At 41.5% G+C, this 15,401-nt stretch overlaps 1 protein-coding gene across 1 annotated transcript in view; it reads right to left on the bottom strand.

Moving 5' to 3' along the window:
- The window catches only part of si:dkey-97m3.1 (fatty acyl-CoA reductase 1), a 51,219-nt gene that overhangs the window by 24,937 nt on the left and 10,881 nt on the right, over positions 1 to 15,401 (bottom strand). Inside the window, exon 2 of the mRNA XM_034235842.1 lies at positions 5,967 to 6,254. Coding sequence (XP_034091733.1) covers positions 5,967 to 6,254 — 288 coding nt within the window. The remainder of the gene's footprint in view (positions 1 to 5,966; positions 6,255 to 15,401) is intronic.

The following is a 15,401-nucleotide window of genomic DNA, read 5'->3' as shown; positions in this document are numbered from 1 at the left end:
GCAAACGCATTGGTTCCCCGCTGCCCCTGTGTCTGGGGAGGAGTTGCAGGATTATTAGTTGCCTCTCAGTCTGCCTGCCTGGTGCATTGCATGCCGACGGAGCACAGAAACGCAGCGAACGCCTCGCAATGTGCCAGCCTGGCACTCTCCTCAGAGTCAGGACCAATCATCTCGCTTGTTTTCATCCCTAAAAGTGGCTCTTTCTACAGAGCTTGCTTCCTGCCAAACAGTGACGTGAGGATTTAGATTATAAAGCCTGAATGATTGCATGATGGGAGGCAGAGGAGCATGTTGATAAATGGTCTGCTCTTACTTCAGGTTGTGGACTTGGTGGTGCCAGGTGTGCCTGATGGATGTATTAGAACTGGATACAGTGTGGTAGGCGGGGCCAGTCCATTACTATGAAAGTTGCTAAGTGGCGCATGAAGGTGAAATGACCCGACTAATAGTAGCATAATAGTGCCAAGCCGGGTGGAGAGCCACATTCTCTTAGCAGCTACTCCCTGTCAGTCCATGATGTATTTTTCCCTTAAAAACATGTTACATTGGGAAAGACACATATGTAAACCAATATATGATTTAGTAAGTAAGTAAGTATTTACATTTGTACATTTCATTGTGCAAATGTAAATACCCAGTATGAACACTTGAACAGCCCTAAATCTTATGACCTATAAGTTGTAAAATGCACCAAAAGCCAAATCCAAAATGATTATGCCTGTCCATTCATTTGACTGAGCCAAGAGCGCCCATAATGCTGCAGATTGGAGGCGGAGCTTAAGGAAAACGCAAGTGCGCAGGCAGAGAAAAAATACCTCTGGATTTGGCTTTAAGCAAATAACATTTTTTTTAAAACACATACGATGCTTTACAGACGTCTCTTTCCCAATGTGAGAAAGTATTTTTGCCCAATGATGTTACAGACTGACACGTTAGCTGTAGTGCCAATGTTTGGCCCCTACAAATGAGGTGTTTCAACGCCTGGCTCTCTTCTTTGGGGTTGGTGTGTCTTCACTGACAGCTGGCATTAACAATTCATTGCGCTCCACAAGTGGAAACACACACAGTGGGGCAGCCTGTTAGAGGCAGCAGGAATCAATACATCTTCAAAAGATCACCTGGCTCCTGGACGCAAATAAAAGGAAATCAATGCAACCGTGTAGTCATGTACGGTCAGAGTGAGATCATGTGCAATGGGAACGCACATCACACAGCAGGGATGCACAATTATTCATAAATATATCAAAATTGCAATAAAGCCTATTTCAACTCCATGCAGTTTGTGCAATATTTGGTATTGGTATATGGTAATGTGTAAATATTATTTCTTATTAAATACGTTGGTGCTGCAAAGATGTTCCAGCCTAGACTTAATAAAAAATCCTTGTTTGGTACAGATCCTCTTAGAAAATGTTTCACGAATGTTGAATCACTCTACTATCGCGGCTCATACCGCAATTGCAATATCAGTAAAAGATCTTCGCAATAAGTAATGTTTTCAGAATCCCTCAGCCCTAGAACCCCCCTACTGTAAATATACCTCCTTGTACTGTATGCTACTGTGCATTCATGTGTGTCTGATATGCACAACTATTAATAACGTAGTAGCTGCAGGCCTCCAGGAAACACGCCTGACCTCTCGCAGAAAAAAGGAGACCGCTAAAAGAGGAATATCTGCACTTCAATCAAGATAGACGGCATTTGTTGACGTGCTTCTTTAGAGTAAGAGATTTAATTATCGGCACGGTAGATAAAAGACTTGTGCACGCCTAATGAAGCGCCCAGGTTTGGGATCTTTTCAATAAAAGCAATTACAATGATGCCCTCATTTTGAACTCGTACCAACCCCTCATTGAGAAACTGGTGTGGCTTATTTCTTTTGCATCGGCATTGTCAACATGGCGTGGCTCTGGCTGGACTCTGATGTGTCTGGCATGGCATGGAGCTATTTATAACCGTAACACAGACTCTCAGTGGGATGGTGGAAGAAACACTGATCAAACTTAACATATGGTGAAAATACTCCACAATAAGATAAAGTCCTCATTTGAAACCTTAAATGTAAAAGTATTATCAACTTAATCCTATAATTGTAGTAAAAATACAGTTATTTTTTTATTATTATGCAAAGAAATGAATAGTCTTGCCATTGAACTGTGAAAATGTACTGCACCAATGTTGACTTTTTTATGATTTATAGTTTGACCCCATTTTTATGTGTATTTGTTTTTTATTTTTGTTCTGTTATATCTTCAACTAAAAAATATGATGTGCTACAAGCTATAGGAAAAGTGAAAACATTAAAATAGAAAATATTTTTTTAGATTTTTAGTTAATCCTCTTCCAATCCACTAATGATTTTTAGGCAACACATTTAGATTTCTGAAAAGAATCAACATACTACTAATGCAGTCAGCACACAAACACAAAAGCATTGTTTGTATCACTTTCCTTTTCAGCCATCACTGAATGGCCTCTGAAGCAATGATTTATAGTCGTTTTGAAAATGTTGCATGTCCAGGTTCCTGCTCTGTAGGCAAATGTAACAATTCCTTCCAGCCCAAAGCAGCAGGCAGACCTGTGAGAGGCCTGCTGGTATGAAGTGCCTGACATGCCATTCAGAGGCTGGCAGCGCAATAGAGTGTCACAGTGTCACAGTCCTAAAACCCGGAAGTAAACTCCTTCCGGTTCCTACCCTACTTTTATAATTTTCTAATCATAAATCTATCGATCATAAATCTATCGATAAGTTTATGATTCGAAAATTATAAAAGTAGGGTAGACATGTGGATATTATCTGGCTGAACAAAACGTGATCCGTCTCTTCAATTTGCGTCAACCACAGACCTTATTTTGAGCTATTTTCCAAAATCCTATGGAGAAATCGCATTGGTTTTTGTCGAAGGAACCGGAAGTACTTACTTACGAGTTTTAGGACGCGTCACTGTGGCACTCTATGAGGCATGCCAGTGTCCAAACAGCATGGCTCCCAAAAGAGGAGCACTTCTGCCAGCTGTGCAGGGAAAACAACAAATACAGAGGAGCACAACATTCCAGCCAGTCCAGAATAAATATAACCCCAAAGTTAAAAACAGAAATGTCTGTTAGGTGAGCTCATCAGGAGCTACAGTAAAGCAGCAGACAGACAGACAGTGAGATTTCTATCACTTTCTCCCTCTCTGAGTCCTGCTCCAGGGCATATCCCCTGAATGCATCCTTTCAAAAACCCACTATGGGACAGATCTGATAGTCGTTACCTAGCAACAGGTGGCATGATGACACTGGCCTGGCTTGAAGGATGAGGAGAGAGGCTACTCGAGAGTCAAAACCACTGTTCTCCCTCATGAATAATGCCCAATCTGCATAGAATAATACTGACCTGAGGACTGGCATGCATACCAATTAGTACTTGAGGCCCGGTGATGGAAACTTAATGACATCACATTTGCATCGGGCTGAGCGCGAGTCTGAACTTGGCAGAGTCAAGCAGTGTTCTGATAACGGACACCATTAGAGTGATGCTGCATCCAATGGAACATGCTTTGAGGGGGAGATACTGCAAACGCTAGCAGTAGATCAATTATACGTCGATTTCTGTGAAGATGAAGTGGGTAAAGTGGACGAGTAAAAGGAATTTGTTCGACCAATGTCAGGTTCATGAACACTGAGTAATATATTTTTACATATTTAAGAAGTACAATATAAGACAAGCACAAGTTTCATGTGTGGGCCAAATTCCATTACACTCTTAGAATTCGCTGAGGTTAAAGTTAAAAACGGACCACGGGCTGCAGTTGGCACCCGGGCCGTAGTTTGGACACCCTTGGTCTACGTTATTTGGGTTTTAAGAGCAGTCTTTGGACATGTATGTAGTCCATTCAGATTTAAGTCAATTTAACATATAACCTTCAAAATCTTGCATTGAACAATCTATCAAGCCCACATTTCTTTTGAAAGGGAGGAACGTACATTTAAACATTATGAAAGACAGCATGTTTTTGGATATGTGAAAACACATATCAAAGAGAGACACAATGGACAAAGTGGTAGTAAGTATGAAAAAAGGTGGCCAATACCATAAAGAAATCGTAATTTTTTTTTTTTTACACAAAAGAAGCATGTTATTCAAAGTATGTATAGCGGCATGTAAACAGTATTATAAGTAGAATATGCATTTATATCAGCCATGTTCACAGTTAAGTTGGTAAAGCCTGTTTGTAATGAAGACCATGTTATATTATGGGATGCAGAGCTGTAAACCGAGCCGTTTATCTTCTCTCTCTTCTGTTATAGTTTTGTGAACCTCAACAGTTTCTGCCTTGTTGATGACATGTTAGCAAATAGAGACGCTGGTTAAAAGAAACACTTTTGATTATCACTGCTTCTTTTCTTCCTTAATAGCAGCAGCAGAGGAGGAACGCATCTTAAATAAGGTGTTTGTATAAAAAGTCCTCTCACTGTCGCCCACTCTGATGAGCAGAGATTACAGGGTGTTAACTGGCACTTCAGCAGCACTGTTGTGTCACAGGGAACTAGGGATGCATTACACGGTGAGATTTATTCTGTGGATCCCGGTTTGCCGAAGCATTACGCTCACCTTGACAGAAGGATTGTGGAAATAAAAGAAAAAGGCAAATAAACACAAGTGCTCGGCTTAATGAAAGGGACAAATGATCAAACTGCTACCACAGCAGTGAGCAGAATGCAAGGTTCAATGGAAATGGTAAGAATAGATGCTATTAAAAGAAAGAGAAGAAGAAAGGAGAATAGAGAGAAAGTGTGATTTTCTTCTCAGGTGTTCTGACAGTTTGAGGCCGACAGCATCAAAGTAGAGCAGCAGCTGCTTCAGAGCACATCAAAACAGAACCGGTGTCAATGCTCCGGCCCTAACTAGGTCCAAAATAGTTTGGGTGTTTTTGTTGAGTCATGTTTTGCTGTTGGCCTGATATAACTGATGCCACCTGTTTATTTCCCTCCTCTTCCTCCCCTCAAAATACTCTCCCTTTCCTAAGCTCCTCTCTTTTTTGTGTCTCTGCTTAAACTCAGAGAAATTCTTCTGGGTTCATTGAGTTTGCTTCACCATGGCAACAGCAGCTGCTGCTGTTTCACAGACACATTTCTATTTCTCTGTAAACACACAATGCAATGCTATTTGAACATCCCTGGTTTTGAATAATGATTTGAATGAACAGCCCACTAGTCAAAACATCCAAACAGTAATGGCGTCACCTGGCATGAAGGTCTCACAAATGCTGCCATAGCGATTAAACACTATCTCATATCTGTTTGATGGTTACTAACCCTGAAACTGTGTGGTGAAGAAATGAGGCAGAGTGACATGTCTTACATGCCTCTACATACACGTACGATTACGTTTCCCCCAATATTCAATGCAGTTTGTAATGGAGTTGCAAAGTAGGGGGAGGATTTTAAGCCGCGAGAGGCAAGTAAGAACATTTCATCTGGTAATCCATACATTTTGATCTATTTCCTTGCGAATTAACAGGTTATAAAAACGTTTTTACAGGATAATCCTTTAAGTTTCTTCATTTCATTTTTCATCAACATTTTAAAAAAAAAGTTTAACCTTCATAATTTTTTTTATCATCAAGTAACTTTTTCCTTTTTTTGTGAAATCATGTGTTTTAAGTCACTCTCCTAAATAATATAGCATTACTATAAGTTTATCCACAGGTTTGAATTATTACTCTCTTTGTTTATCTTGAAACCATGCATTTCTATTATTTGTTATTGTTTGGATCTCCACAATTCCCAAGAGCTTTGATCACAATTAAGAGTCGTAGTTTACTTCTCTTACGTACTGATATATTCAATGGTGGCATTCATGTAAGGTTTAAATATGTTGTCTGTGAAGGTTCAACATATTGCTGGAGATCTGTTTGGTAAGAGTGGAATCCTCCATATATAAACATATCAACTCTTCACAGTGCACACAGAGCTCTTACCTTGCAGGTCATCATGTCGCTGACCCTCTGCTCCATGGACTGTCCGGCCTTGGGTCTGACCAGCAGGTACAGGGCTCTGACCTCAGGGCACGCCCTCAGCAGCTTCTCCACCAGCACTTTTCCCATGAAGCCTGTGGCTCCTGTGATCAGCACGTTCTTGCCGGCGTAGTACTCCGGTATGGATGCCATGCTGCGGCCCTCTGTGACCCCGCTGATGTCCGTCAGTCTGGTGTGTCCGTCTGTCGCCTGCTCCCCTAACCCGTCCAGGTCCCGCTCTACAGACGGCTCCTGTGCAGTGAGGAGGAGGAGGATACAATGAGTGTGAGGGCTGGCAGCCACATTGTTTAAATACTGTTATCAGGAAGTACTTGTGAAGCATGTGTGTGAGTACTCAGTGATGTAGCAGTAGCCAAATCTGAACTGTGAATCACACTAATGTGGCAAGGACGGTTGTAAAAGTACGTTTTGAATTAATGTGATATATTTTGGAATAGAACAAACACATTAAAACAAATTTGGATCAGTTTTGACATGTCTCTGTTCTGATCTATTATCTATAATAATAAATGGCATGAATATTCATACATTGGAAAGAGAGGGGTTTAGGGGCAATTTGACATCAGCTTGTGTGTGTGTGTGTGCGTGTGCGTGTGTGTGTGTGTGTGTGTGTGTGTGTGTGTGTGTGTGTGTGTGTGTGTGTGTGTGTGTGTGTGTGTGTGTGTGTGTGTCTCAGCAGACAAAGACTCCTTAGGAGAAGAGATTTTAAAAGACTGAATTGTTGCAGCTATCTATATTCCTCATAGGATCTCTCTCCCATGTGGGATAAAGGATGCCCAAAAAACATTTCCCCCAGATTCCAAGTTCATCCCTTCCTACTACTTGTATTGTCAGACCAACACCTCTAAACCCAAATATGTTGAATTTTTGACTGGATTTGTTGGCTTTGAGAATTACCTCTTGCAAAGATGCACAATATTTTTCACGCAAACCAGTCTGCAAACTGGGAATAAAGAGTCAGGTGCTAAAAAATAAAGTTTAAGACAGGTGGGTGAATGTAAATATTCAGATGGAGAGTTTGAACTGAGTTTTTTTAACGTGAATGCATTCAAAGTAGGGGTGTAACGGTATCCGTATTCGTCCCGTACCGTCACGGTTCGGCACATGCAGCCACACGACGAATACGCCTTTTTGTGTGTGGGAAAAAAAAGTCTGCCATTCAGGGCAGTATCCATTACACTATTTATAATCCAGGGGGCTAAAAACTGTTTGCCAGCCGCCTTTAATCAACAAATGAAGAACAAGAAGAAACAACACCAAAACGAACAAATACAAGAAGAAGAAAAGTTAGTATGGCGAGTTCAGATAACACACAGGAGCTAGAACCCACCTGCTTCTTTTAAATCAGCTGTGTGGGAACATTTCGGGTTCCCTGTGGACTACAATAACGATGGAGTGCGAGTGGTGGATCGGACGAGGACGGTGTGTCGCCGTTATTAGACAGCGTCTAATTATGCATTTGGGGCTTTTTATTTTCTTTTTCTTGTTGTACCGTGACCCCCAAACCGAGGTACGTACCGAACAGTGAATTCTGTGAACCGTTACAACCCTAATTCAAAGTGTTTAATATCATCAATCTGGCATACAATCTTGTCAATATCGAGATGTAAATCGATTCCCAGTTACCTTTTGACGCCACCACAGGCCAACATGAACACCACCTGTTGGTTGGGACATCGTGACTTTACAGCTCTGATATCCACTATCTGACGACCAAAGCCCAAGCACAGGACGTACCACTACAATCACCATAACAATATTCCACTTGACTTACATCTATCTGATCCTAAAGAACACTTCAACCTTGTTTTAGAGACATTGCATTACTTCTCTTGCAATCATTTACGATATTTGTGTGTAAACTACAAGTACTCAGGGATAGCCTTACATGATAAAAAAATGACATGGTGACATATCCAAACTAACATTAGTTGGAGGCTTTGCTGTTTAGCCTCAACATTTATTCAACAATCTAAACTCACTGAAACTCAGTCAAAATCAAGAATGTCTCAAACACCTGCTGAAACACACCCAAAATAAAGTGACCCACGCTGGCACTGTGTCATTCTTCCAATGATGATTGACGTGTTTCTGACTCTTATTCCATGACAAGGGCGCCGGAAGCGGGGGGGGCCATCGGCATTTTACAGCCCTGCCCCACATTTTCGCAGCGGCAGCTGCCGCGGAACACTGTACACATCTCGTTTCAATAATTCCCCTCTACTCTAAAGTCGCATCTAAAACGCGATCTGATCTAGCGGTGTATATTTAGTTATTTTTGATTGTTATATTCAATCTCATTAGCTACAGGCATGTTTGAAGCTTGTAAAGGGAAGATGCAGCTCTCACTCGCCACTCTGCTCTTCCACAGCGCCGCTTCCCCTCCCTCAACCTTGAACCTTAGTGGTGTTTATTTTTCACGGAGTTCAGTTGCTAAGCGATCACACCACGTCACGTCCGGTATTTCCACAACAACACAAATGGATTAACATCGTCCCTCCGCTGACATTATGAATGTAAGGCATAGTAATCATAGATAACACGGCAGGGTCCGTTACAGTTTGTTTTCATCTGATTTCAAATAAACAAAGTCTTGGCTTTCAGAATATTAAACTTGTTTCGGCAAATTCAGATGATAAATACAACTTTGAAGCTTCGGCATAATTACAAGCAGAGAACGGAGTAACTTGACGTCACAGCAGGCATAACAACAGCGGTGTTTCTCGTGAGTGTTTTCCCCGGGAAACAAACACAATACACACACTCGCGAGCTTCCCCCAGACCAGTAATCCAAACGAAAATATCTTCCCCCTGTACTACTTTGATCATTTGCTCCGCTAATAATCAATCAGATCGAACCAGAGAAGAGGAAACTTTGAAGGCCTTTTTCTCAAAATGATGACTCGGTGACAGTCATTATATAATGTGACATATTTTGCTTAATATTTGGAGTACAACAACAATCCTGATATCATTAGAAAGCTAGGAATCTCCTCTTTCCAGCAGTGTATACAACTCAAAATGTGTCTTCGGGTCAATGCGACTGACTTCGATGGAGCAGGTCACTTTGCATTAGGTAAAATACAGCAGGCAGGAAGAATATGTACATTTTAATCCAATCAAATAGGACATTGTCACACCATTCAAATGTATCCATGTACATTACAACCAATAACAAAGCTTAGATGTGTTTATGTGTTACGTTGTTTACGTTATGTGTTACGTTGTTCAGTGTGTGTCAGCCGTTAACCTAGATAGATAAACTTGCAAACATGTCAGAAGAACCGGCGCATAAGAAAACAAAATACAGTCAAACTAAACTGAAATTCAACAACTTGAATGTCACATCCCTGACATCCACAACTCCGGAGCCTGGTCCTTCAACCATAGAACCAGCGCAGCCAGATGAACCCCAGCAGCAGCTCTGCGGCCGCAGAAGCTGTCAAAACCGCCGCCGCCGGCATCGTTGAACCGAAACAGGCTGGTTCCGACTGCATGGAGGTTTGTTGTCGGGACATTGTGACGGGCAAATAAAAGCTTATTTGGGCAAAGAGAAGGTACTTCAATGCAGAATGGTACAAAAACAGAGAGTGGTTCATTCTTTGAAAAACCACTAAACGAGCCTTCTGTGAAATATGCAGATGTGCTGCTGTCAAACGGTTTGTAACTTTCTCCAAATGTGGAGATGACAGCTTTGTAAATACCGAGTTAATAACTGGAACTTTTCACAGAGCTTACTTCAGTCAAACACCAGTCAACATTCAGCTTGTCAAACAAGAGCGTAGCAGGAAAAAAGAAGAGATGGAATGAGCAACTGCGCTGTCATATGTGGGCTGGACCTGTATAGTTTAATGTACAGGAAAGGAGTGAGCAGAGGGTCGAGTTGTCCATTCTTGTTCTGTTTTCTCTGACTATCTTCCTCCTTAACACCCTCTCAGACTTTCATTTGCTCGCGCTACTAGAGAGACACGTTACCATGGAAACCAAACAATGGTGTAGCTGTATTGAAGTCCGAGTGGAAACAGTAACATTTGGTGCGTTATGTTAGAATGAAACAAATCAGATTTAGTCAGAAATCGGGAGAAATGTGACTCCAATCGGGAGGGTTGGCAAGTAGGCCTATGTCATACACACGCACTTTTTGCCCCCCCCCCACTTCTGAAATGAATCCGGCGCCGCTGTTCCATGACACCTTAATTGGATCAACTGCTATGATAATGGTAGGAGTGTAATGGACTGACTAGCTAAATAAAAATCATGAGCAAAGTCAGAATCCACTGCTGGTTTTTTAGTGACCCTAACCCTAACCCATTTTCAACGATTCCTGAATGTTGAGATTTGGATCATTTGTGGGTCAAATTGTCAATTAACCTTCATACAGTATACAACAAAAGATGGCTTCTACTAACAATGTAGTATTTTCCTGGGTGAAAGCTTTGTTTTATGTGCTCAGGTTTGCGAGATATCTTTTAGTTACTTTCAGCGCTCAATGCTTTTTCCAGAAGAAACTATTAATCAAACTAGTGCTGCAACTAAAGAGTATTTTCTTTATCACTTAATCTGCTCAATTGTTTGATAGATGGATAAAATAATGGTTTGATGTTTTCAAAATCATAAGACAAAGGTCTGTTCCAGTTTTCCAGAGTTAAAGGACACTTTGTAAAGTTTTTTTTGTACAAAGTTCAACTATAAACTATACAAATATTCTATTTACTTAAAAGTGGGTAGGTAAGTTTGAGAAACCGGCTCGAGATACACTTGTTATATTCCATGGAATGCTCTTAACATCCCGATAGCAATGAATATCTGAAGTGCTTTGACAAAAAATCCATTAAAAAAAAAGTCATCTGTGGAAGCTGTGGCGCTGTAAAAAGCACGACCAATCATTTTAGCCGGCCCGGCTAAAGTAACTGGATGGCCTACCTGCCTGTCAGCCTTCCATCTGTGCACAAACTTACCTCGTGCCCTCATTGGTCATGTGCGCGTTCGTGTGTGTTGGAGGAGGGGCTCTGTAAGGAAGTGGCAGATTTTTTCCGGTTGTGTATTTTCAAATTCTAGCGCACTCGAGCTGGTTTCTCCAAAATTACCTACCCCACCTTTAAATGTACAACCATAGGCGGAGTTTGACATTTGCGCTTGGGGGGGCAAACCTTTTTTACTGACGTCAGTACACAGTCCCAACTATTGCGTGGGGTGCTACGGATACAGTATCAATAAAACCAGCGTTCACCGCACTGAGTATGACTTTTCTACATACGAACACAACTCGTCTCGTCATGCACGCCTCATGCATGCCTTATGCCCGCCGTACACACACACTCATATGGAAGGGGCGGTCTCTCCCCCCAACAACAGTGCATTACATCTGTAAAACTTATCATAACTGTGCACATCTTATACTTATTTGATAACTACTATATCCCTTGGTTACTTGAACATGCTACAATATTATTAACCAGTGTCCTACTTAGTGCAGAAGTAGACGCCTTAAACGTCCCAGAAATTGGACGTTTTAAAAATCGCCGCATATCTTATTGTAATACAATAGCTGAATCACTTGTATGTAAAAAAAAGCGAGGAAATGTGTGTCCTTAACCTCTTACGTCACACACACACATCACACACACACACACACACACGTCACAACATGCGACTGCTCAAAAATGAAATTATTTCAAACAAAATATGATATTATTCAGATTTGTATTGTAACAATCATTATATTACATCTATTAAAATATTGATATACGAAATATTTGTATTGAAACAGTTTTAGAAGTAGTAATGCTCTAACATATTTCAGCCATTAGGGGGGGCAATGCACCCCCTGCCCCCCCGCAAAATCCGCCTATGTGTACAACATGCAAAAGAAAAAAAACATTACATTTAGGAAGCTGAAACCAACACATGTTGACATTTTTGCTTGAAAAACAGTGAAATCCATTATGGAAAAAGTAACATAGAAAGTCATAATGGACGAGTTAGTGTTCCATGGATAATCAAGAGTAAGAAGCGGCACAGTTTATCTGTAACAATATGGCTTCAAACATACAAGAGAAGGACACAGTGTGGATTTGTTGCAGTTCTGTGCTTCTGTTTGGTAGCTTGAGAAAAACGAGACGTTGGATGTTTATTATGGCGGGACTATGGCTCCAGGAAAGCCCTGCGTAGATGTGCAACTGAAGAATAAACAAGTATGGCTGCTGGTTTATCACAGTCGATAACATGCCGCTAATTCAGACTGTGTTTCAGACAGGAGAGAAGGTTCATCTCATCAAATCTAGGCCAGAAAATACAATTGTAGGATACAGTTTGAGGATGTCAAAAAGTGAATTTATGAAAGCATTCTAATAAACACAATATAGTATGTTGAGGCACAGCACAGTTGTAACTGTATGGCTTTTAACATAAGGAGAAATTGATTTTCTAAGACATTTCTTTCTTTAGCCAATAACTGACATCAATCTGAGCCGTCATGTGACTTCTGCTGTTGTCCTCTGTAAGGCATGCTGCAGATATGGGTCTCTCTGATCAAAGCGTTGTGTTGGATGTGTGGGCTAAAAGCTCACAACCATGACAATGATGCACAAACACACGCTTCTTGAAGGCACGATGACAGCTTCCTGTCTCTGAGCACGTCAAGTCCTGTCCAACATCTGCTAACCAGCATGTCAAAGAAAGTGCTGATAAGTGCTACCTATAACACGTTTGCACTTGGCAACAATAGCACAACATTTAGCCAAGGCTGACGCTGGATCAGCACTTTTAGTGACTCAGTGGAGTTTGTGATTTGTACCAAAGATGAGTTTTTCCCTTCAAGTCTGCTTGTTTGATTCTCTCTCTCTGCCCAAAGACAGAAAACAGAAATCAATACCCCTCGAGCCCAGATAACAAAACAATCTTGTGTTTACTTGCTTTCCTTTCATTCTGCCTTCTGCGCTCGCAATATTGAATTACACTCCCTTAAACAGACAAAAAAAGACGTGTGTGTATTTGATTATGTCTTCCTTTGGTTTGCAGTGGAAACGATGCGTCACACAAACTAAGGCTTTCAGGCTGAAAGCAAAGTCAACTGAGATTTACATTCATACAAGTTCCTATATATAATTTACAGACAAGGTAATATCTGCAGATCTACTACTCTGTATGCAGAGACACTGAATTAAGAAGGTCGATCAAGGTCTTCTGCTGACGGAGGCCCCTGACATTCCTGCTTTGTGCTACACAGAGTCCCTGTGTGCCCAAGGACGAGAGCGGGGGGCTGAAAGTCACTACGGATTAACGCCTGACAATGGAAATGTTCCTGCAGCTGGAAAAGTGTTGGAATGGACGCGCACATCCCAGAGTTATGGCATTTGAATACACACACGTATATGCATTCTTCTGAGGTCTGCCAGAGAGGCTATTATGTCCCGAAGTACAGTTTGTCTGTTTATTTGTATTAAAATGCAAGTGTTTACCGAGGCAAGGTAAAAGGTAACCAAGTAGCACCTTTCTACAATTCTCCAGTCAATGGATACCTGCAACCAATCCTTTTTGTACCAACATTTTAAAAAGTAGGACTATTTGTTTGTTTTTTTCGCAGCCAATCACTGTAAGGATTCATTGTTTTAATGTGACATGTGATTAGCCCACTACTGCAGCAGCTACAACATGCACAGTCTGTTCTATGGATGGGGATGAGAAGTGTTCTTGCATCTATGCAACTGAACACTTTCATTAACGTGAAAAAATAGGAATAAAGTTAAATAAATGGTATTCAACTAAGTATTCTGTTGGTATCTGTATCACCTTAAGGGTTGAAAGGTATACTGTCATTTCTTAACAATACAAAGCCCTACTGGGTAATTATTTTTTTCCAGGCTGCCTGATAGTTTTTATAATTCCCAGATCCTGTCCTCTTCAATCATATGCGTCGTGAAGGACGAGCAGAATAAAGCTCAGACAATGTGTGTCATTATTAACCTTGTTATGTTGTCACTGATGAATAAGATAAGCATGCTTTTTACAGTCTGTTTTAAGACTTGAAAGAAAAAATGTCAAAGTACTGGACAGCAAGGACGCGCGCTGAAACCTCCAGGGACCAGCTTCTCAGGTTATGATGCCATCTTGACAAAGTACTGCGTCATGTCCAAAGCCACAGGGTCCTTTTCAAAGTAAAGTTTGGAGACGTAAGAAAACAACTCAGCAGCACTCTGGCCTTATTTCATCTTTCCTTTTCTTCTGACTGAGAGGTTTTTTCTGTGATTCCTCAAAGCCTCGCTCCCCGGGAGGTCTGCAGGTTGATTTGAGCTGCAACTCTGCATTTCCTACGCTGCCTCCAGCTTTTCCCTCACACAAGCCCTCCATTAGTGGGTCATCCGGGTGCTGCTGAGACACGGAGAAAAGCGGGCGCTCCAGCTGCACACTGGCTGAGACCATTATAAGTGGACAAAAGCTATCAGAGATGGCAGTGGAGGAGAAGAAGGGGAGGGAGCAAAATGCTGCAAATCCAACCAACAATTAAGGCAGCATTAGTCAAATTGAATGGCAGTGCTAAGACAGTTCTTTTCACTAAACAACAAAGCCAACGTTGTAAAACAAAATGTCCCTGAGTAGCTGAGTTCTACAACTTTGGGCAGGCGTTTTTACATCCCGGTGCCAACATGGAGACATCGAAAACTAAAAGACAAGTGCCAACTGGGAAACTCAAGCCAGGAGGAGGGAGAGATTCAGGGGCCAACGCTCATCTTGCAAAACCAACATTACAGCGTGTCGTTACAGGAGGCGTAGCATCAGCACCAGCTTCAGTTACAGGAATATATTGGGTTGTTGCGCATGCCAAACCTGGGGTGCATTTAAGCATGAGGATCATCCAAGTCTCCTGTTTCAGGAAGGAACTGTGGATAAGATAAGAGCGGAAATGAGCGAGTCTGGGGTCGGGTGATGTCCTGATTATGAGATTAGATGAATTAGGTATATTAGCTCCTGTAAAAAAGGGAGCCGAGTGACTTCATATATAACTAATAAAGTGCAGATTGTGATCAAACTACTCAAATTGATTGTTTGCTGTGACCGGCACCTTGCAATTACAAACACAATCAATTTCCTTTCCCCTTGATGGTGTTTTATGGGGCAAATACATGTGCCCGCGATCATTTCTTAACTCTAAACAACTATTTTTGCTAAACATGTACAACGCTTTAAAAACACATTTCCCAGCATCCTTCAGCTTAACCCCCCCCGCTCCAGTATGTGAGGTTGTGACATTGCCCTTTACACAAACCCACGTAATTGAAGAGCACTTTTAAGAGCTCTTATCCCAGATTGCATTACTGCACACAAACCAGCAGGTCTTCTCTTCCACTTCATCCTTTCCCAGGCAGCTAAAGGCCAATC

The sequence above is a fragment of the Gymnodraco acuticeps genome, unplaced genomic scaffold, assembly GCF_902827175.1.
Source record: "Gymnodraco acuticeps unplaced genomic scaffold, fGymAcu1.1, whole genome shotgun sequence".
In the NCBI taxonomy this organism is placed as follows: Eukaryota; Metazoa; Chordata; class Actinopteri; order Perciformes; family Bathydraconidae; genus Gymnodraco; species Gymnodraco acuticeps.
The sequence above is the reverse complement of the archived record's forward strand: the minus strand, read 5'-3'. Positions and strand labels throughout refer to the sequence as shown.